This window comes from Benincasa hispida, chromosome 3 (assembly GCF_009727055.1).
Source record: "Benincasa hispida cultivar B227 chromosome 3, ASM972705v1, whole genome shotgun sequence".
NCBI classification, from domain to species: Eukaryota; Viridiplantae; Streptophyta; class Magnoliopsida; order Cucurbitales; family Cucurbitaceae; genus Benincasa; species Benincasa hispida.
In genome coordinates, this window is record NC_052351.1 from 38,084,685 (window position 1) to 38,091,686 (window position 7,002).

Here is a 7,002-nt window from a genome sequence, read left to right on the forward strand (position 1 = left end):
TACTTTGAAAAATTAGAAATTAAATACACATATTTTTCAAAATTAGAGGATTAAAAAGATAAATTTTCTATTATCTTTCTTTTTCAATACAACAATAACTAGAATGGGAGATTGAATTTGTGACTTTTTGTTCAAAGATACATTCTTTATATAAGTTGATAGGTTCATGTTTATATTTTTTAAATACTTATCTAGAATTTTATTTCATATATACAAAATCTAAAAACAATTAGGGAAACATAACATTTTTAATTCTAACTTTTGAATTTAGCTTCCATTTCATTTTTAGATTTCAAATTTTAAACTTTTACCTGAATTTGTTTTTAGATCATCAAATTTATATTTGGTTTCAAACTTTTTAAAGTGATTTTCAAATATATAAAAGTGATTTTGAATTATTATGTTTGGTTCTAAAAGTGATTTTAAAATTACTAAATTACTAAAAATGGTATTTTATATTTGGACTTTTATTTTGCAATAAATATTTAATTTGATTAATTTATATTTTATTTATTTTATTGTTAAATTATTATATGCATGATTGATATGTGAGATAAAAACATAATAAAAATAAAAGAAAATTCAAAACATATATCTAATTCAATCTAGAAATATTTGTATCATTATAAAATATTTAATTAGATATTATCGATTAAAATGCAAATTATATAATAAAAACATTAACGAGATATAAGACAATTTTCTCCCGCTTCTCTTCCATCTCCCTTCCATGACAAGAAATTTTACTTTCTTCAACAATACTCGTTTTGGTCATCACTTAAGGGAGCAAATCTTCATCATCGTCAAAAGACTTGAACTCAAAGACAGTTGTAGAATGAGTTCTTATAAAATTATGAAGTGTCATTGATGCAACAACAATCTTCACTTGTTTATCAAAAGGAAAACTATGCATATGGCGTAACACTCGCCATCTGTTTTTCTAAACACTAAATTTCCTCTTGATTGTATACCTTAAAGATGAATGTCTATGGTTCTTACCTCTTGGTTGACTTCCACGACGAAAATCAGGAAGATGATATCTTTTGCCTTTTTAAGGCCTAGATATCTTTTCATTTGTGGATATCCAACATCAACAAGATAATATTTGCAAAATGCATAGTAATTATATATATATATATATTAAAATTTTCAAAGCAAATCTTTAGGTGGATGAGGAAAATTTAAATGAAGTCTTCTTAAAGCTTCCATGAAGTTACCTGAGGCATGAACAACACCTTCCCAACCAACCCAAGTAAAAGTGAAGCACATATTAAAATAACATACGACCATCACATTTTGGGTAGTAATACCTTTTCTACCAATAAATGGTATTTGTTTATCTTTAGGAGGAACAACTAATATATGGGTGCCATCAATTGCTCCTATACAATTTTTAAAGTATGGCCAATATCGATCATCACTTCTAATTTTACTTTGAGTTGCTCTAAATTGCGGACCACTTGGCTTAATGAAATCCACTACTAAACGACAAATAACATCTAATACCAAACTAAACCATCTAGAAATAGTTTCGCCCGAGTGTTGAAACCTTTCTTGAATCATTCTATTGGTTAACCCATGCCCTAATGTGATAAGGAACATGACTAAAGCTTCTTTTGTTGGCACATCTGAACTACTTTTGAGACCATAATTTTGATTAAATGTGATCAATAATTGAGTAAACATAAGTTTTTCCGTCCTAAATTGTTGATGACACCTAACATCATCCCATTTAAAACCTCTTGAATAAACTTGAAACCTAATATTTGATGTCATCAACAACAAGATAATGTTTACCAAATGTTGGCACATCAACAATCATCAAATGTCAGGTTTTAAATATTTAACCATAGACATTCATCTTTAAGGTGTACAATCCAAAGGACATTTGGTGTTTGGAAAAACAGATGGCGAATGTTACACTATATGCATAGTTTTTCTTTTGATAAACAAGTGAAGATTGTTGCATTAATGACACTTCACAATTCTATAAGAACTCATTCTACAATTGACTTTGAAGTTCAAGCCTTTTGACGATGATGAAGATTTGCTCCCCTCAAGTAATGACCAAAACGAGTTGAATATTGTTGAAGAAAGTGAAATTTCTTGTCATGGAAGGGAGATGGAAGAGAAGCGGGAGAAAATTGCAAGACTTCTTATATCACGTTAATGTTTTTATTATATAATTTGTATTTTAATAAATAATATTTAATTTAAGTATTTTATAATGATACAAATATTTCTAGATTGTATTAGGTATATATTTTGAATTTTCTTTTGTTTTTATTATGTTTTTATCTCACACATCAATCATGCATATAATAATTTAACAATAAAATAAATAAAATATAAATTAATAAAATTAAATATTTATTGCAAAATAAAAGTCCAAATATAAAATATCTTTTTTAGTAATTTGGTAATTTTAAAATAACTTTTAGAACCAAATATAATAATTTAAAATCACTTTTATATATTTCAAAATCACTTAAAAAAATTTGGAACAAAACATAAATTTGATTGTCTAAAAATCAATTTTACAAAATTAATTGTTCCAAAATCTATTTTTTCTAAAATCGAACAATTCTTTTTGAAATAATTTTAAAGTTGAAGAGTTAAATTGAATTTTACCCCAAAGTATAGGGGTCGTTTGTGTAATTTTATGAGGACGGAATTGGATAATTCAAGTGTTTTAATCTTCAAAATCATCCATTTAAGATACGTAGCTAGTTTACCTCTCCCATGTGTTAACCTAGCTAGCACACATGATTTTCCTATATATCCAATAGTATTTTTTTTTATGTCTAATGTCAGTCTAAATATAAATCGTTTTTATAAATTCATTAAAAAGTTGAGAGTCCAAATCTCTATAGATAGAAAAGGTTACATAAAAGTTATACACAACTAAGGAAGTCTGAAAAAAAAAAGTGTATCTATGAGTTTTTTTCTTCAATATAATAGGAGGAGAATTCAAACTACAAATATCTTGATCGCTAACACATTTGTATACCAGTTGAACTATGCTCGCTTTGGCATGTATCTATTAATTAAGTTTTAGTCAAGGTATTTTATTTAATCAAGAATTTTTTTTTTAACAAGATGTAAGGTGGAAGAATCAAATCTGACCTTGAGGTTGGTAGTACAAGTTTTATGTCAGTTGAGCTATACTCGTTTTGACATATCTCTATCTTTATTCGAATTATTTTTATATATATACACACACATATTAGGTTTGTGTATAAGATAGAAACTACAAATAAAAATTGGAAATATATTTGCTACGCAGTAGCTAGTTACTTTATGTTGTTTTTATATGCTTAAACATACCCTACTCTATCATTTCCGAATGGTCTTTTTTTTTTTTTTTTTCATTTCAGAACCAATTCAACTGCTCCCAATCCCACATCGGCTCATAAGCAGCCTCCATGGGTTCAAGGTTCAGCTCATTACTGGTGTCTGCAGTTGCTCGGGAGGAATCGCCTACTCGGTCGCCTGAAGAAGAGATGTCCGGTGAGCTTATTGTTGCTGTTAACGGAGCGTTTAAGGTCGGGTTAGGCTCATTAGTAAAGCTCAGTGGCTCAGTCGTTGCTGCTTGTGTGCTCGCTGCAAACCGAGTCATCCCCGGTTCACGTGGCTGTGGTCGTCGGTCAAATGACCGTAACGTTTTGGATTTCTTGTAGATTCTACACAAACTGAACTCTTGTCTCAACTATAAAATCAAAATGTAACAAAATTAAAAGTAATGTAAATCCCACGACCATTTAGGTCCCAGATGAACAATACCATATTATCATAAAGATAAATATTGAGGTTACCAATATGAAAATAGTAAAACCAATCTACTTTATTTGAACTTACGTTTGAATAATGATTTTAATATATTATTAGTTAGATATTTGATATCATAATTTAATTCGCGAGAATGATAAATAAAAAAAACTACATTGAACTAAAGTTTAAAATGTGTCAAAGATGAGCATAAATATAGAGTAATTGATATATACTATATTTTTTAAATCGAAGGTCTAAATCTTCATAATCCATATTATACTAGAAAGAACTCAAATTTAAAAGTAAAATTACGTAGATAGTTAAATTGAAGCAGACAATAATATATCACGTGTATATAGTGAGTAATATAGCAAACCTCAATATACTCAACAAAATAATCTTAAATAAAACTCACCTTAAATTAATTTCTAAAACCATGTATCTTTTATCCCTGAAACTTTTTAGCTAAGATTTAAAAAAAAAAATGAAAAAGTAGAAAGTCAACCAAAAGGAATTTAGAAAAAAAAAAGGACTAATTTTGTTTTTAAGAAAACAAAAAAACAAAAGGTTACCTTACAAATTTAATTCTTTTAATTAAGTTTAAAATTTGTATCTATTTGTCCATAATTTTATTTTTTTTTAATTTTATTATTATTATTATTATTTTTTTTAACAAGAGCATATAGAAGAAGAGATCATGAACACATTTAGACTTTAAACTTTTAAAATTACAAATTGAAACTTTGAACTTTTAATTATTATTTTTTTAAAAAATACAAAAATATACTAACACAAAATTAAAGATTTATGATTGGATTTAGATATAAAATTAAATTTATTTTATATCTAATAGATCAGTTAGGCCCCGTTTTGGTAATCATTTGATTTTTAGTTATAGTTTTTGAAAATTAAGCCTATTTCATCCACATTTCTTACATTAATTTGCATCTTTCTTAAGTACAATAGTTGAATTCTTAGCCAAATTCCAAAAATAAAACAACTTTTTGATTCTTAAAATTTGGCTTTATTTTTTAAACTATTGGTGAAAAGTAGATATCAAATGAAGAAATTTGTAGGTGGAAGTAGTATTCATAGACTTAATTTTCAAAAATAAAAACAAAAACAAAAAACAAAATGGGAACCTTATTTTTCAAAATTTTTAAATTTGTGTCAGAGACTCTAGACACAAAATTGAAAGTTCAGAACCCTCTTAGACATAAAACTCAAAAGCTTAAAGCCTTATTAAACACTTTTAAAAATTCACAAGAATAAATATACACAAATCAAAGGTCATGGGACTATTTTATATAACTTATAATTTAACCAGAAGTAAGAAACAAAATCATTATCAAACGGTGTACGTACTCGAAGTATAGGAGTGGTCGAGGACTTAGAAGGAGAAACGTTTCCTCCTGGATTGAGATGATCCATGGCTTTATATTCATTCATCTTCCATTCAGTTTTGGTTCCAGTGGGAGCTCTTCCATTATAGAAAACCATAGTTCTTTTAACTCCAATGCTTTTATGGTTGTTTGAAGAATAAACATGGCTTGGAGAACCAGTTGCTTTCCAATATCCAGTGGTTGTTAATCTCTTTGGCCTTCCTCCTCTTGCTTCACTCTCTTGCCTCGGTATGAAGTAGAACCATTGTTCTTCATCTCTTTTACACACCTCCCCAGCATACTCTACAAATTCAAACACGTGTTACGATCTCTCGATAATTTAACATGGTACTGAAGATTTTCTTTTTTTTAATCCGTGAGTGTTCACGTCAGCTTATACGCACCTTAACTAATCTCATGAGATATCTCACTTGACCTTATAACATTTGGATGCCAAGAAAACTCGTAAGATATTAAATTTTATATAGATGGTTACCATGATGAATTAAACTCATTATCTCTTAGCACTCTTATTAGGGGCATTTTATTTTTTTTTGTTAGTTTCTTTCTCGTGTTTTAAAAAAATTATGCTCGTTTCTACACAATTTTTTGGGCAATTCTTTTCACATTCCTTAAAAACTCACATTGGAATACTAAGCAAATTTTCATAGATGAAATTAAGTTTTTGTTTTTAATGGTTTTCAGAATTCAACTTTATTTTTGAAAACATGTTTAAAAAGTAGTAACGAAACAAGACAACAATATGTATAAACATAAAAATATTGATTTCATTTCAGAGAACAAAAAGAGACATGACTATCAAACGGAACTATAATAATTTACGAGCATCAATTATTTTCTAAACCTAATGAATTTGAACTTTTGGGTTTAGAATCACAAGGCTTACTCAACAAACCCTAATTATATGATACAACAGACTCCATCTAACTAATACAAAAATTTCACTACATAGTAGACTTTTTCTTTTTTCTTCTTTTTCTAATAACATATACACTTAAGACCTTCGTTACTTGTAAATCTATACAATATATATTCTCGTGATTTTCTTTCTTTTGTTAACCATTTTAATTATCTAAAAAACATAGAACGTCTTCCCAAATAATAATTATTGAACAATAGGAAAGTGAAAAAGATAAAATAAAAAAAAAATAAATAAAAAGATGAAGAAGAAGAGAAACAAATTAAATTATATATATAGAAAAAAAGGATAATAATATATATATATATATATATGTGAGCTTCTTATTCCACAACAACGAAAACACTTTTTCACTTCAAGCAGAATAATAATAGGAACTAGAGTATCGAGTAAAGAATAAAATTATTTACGTGGAAGATCCCAAGGATTGAAGTCATAAATATCCAAAATAGGTATGATTTGATCCATCACTTGTTTCAAATCATCTCTTCCATCTTCAAGCTTGTTTTGCAAATAGAAAGAAATCAACTCTTCTTCAGTTGGGTAAAACCTAAACCCAGGAATCAAATAATTCTCCATTTCTCTCTCTTTGTCTATAATCTAATAATGCACTTCTAAAAGCTTTAACCAATCCTATTATATATATATATATATGGAGGTAAATTGAAGAGAGGGGTTATAAGGATAAGGAAGGAGAGAATGTTATTTATTGAGCAACCCTAAAGAAATGAGAAAGAAAGGTTTAGGTATTTCTTTGAAGTTTCCAAGCTCTTGTATATGAAGTAAGATTCTTGTCTTTTTCTTTCTCAAATACAAACTAAACTAGGTCCAGTAAATTGTGGATGTGTCTAAAAAAATATATATTACATTTTCATTGGTGAGAAGTCAGTTTATTTTAGATTTTCTAAG

At 27.6% G+C, this 7,002-nt stretch overlaps 1 protein-coding gene across 1 annotated transcript; it reads right to left on the bottom strand.

Annotated features, from left to right (window-relative positions):
- Positions 1 to 3,076: 3,076 nt before the first annotated feature.
- On the bottom strand, positions 3,077 to 6,782 carry LOC120074254 (NAC domain-containing protein 90-like). The gene is made up of 3 exons (XM_039027317.1): positions 6,504 to 6,782; positions 5,137 to 5,456; positions 3,077 to 3,709 (listed from the first exon to the last, which is right to left on the bottom strand). The coding sequence occupies exons 1-3, from the start codon at positions 6,670 to 6,672 to the stop codon at positions 3,374 to 3,376; spliced, it is 825 nt and encodes a 274-aa protein (XP_038883245.1). The 5' UTR covers positions 6,673 to 6,782; the 3' UTR covers positions 3,077 to 3,373.
- Positions 6,783 to 7,002: the final 220 nt, after the last annotated feature.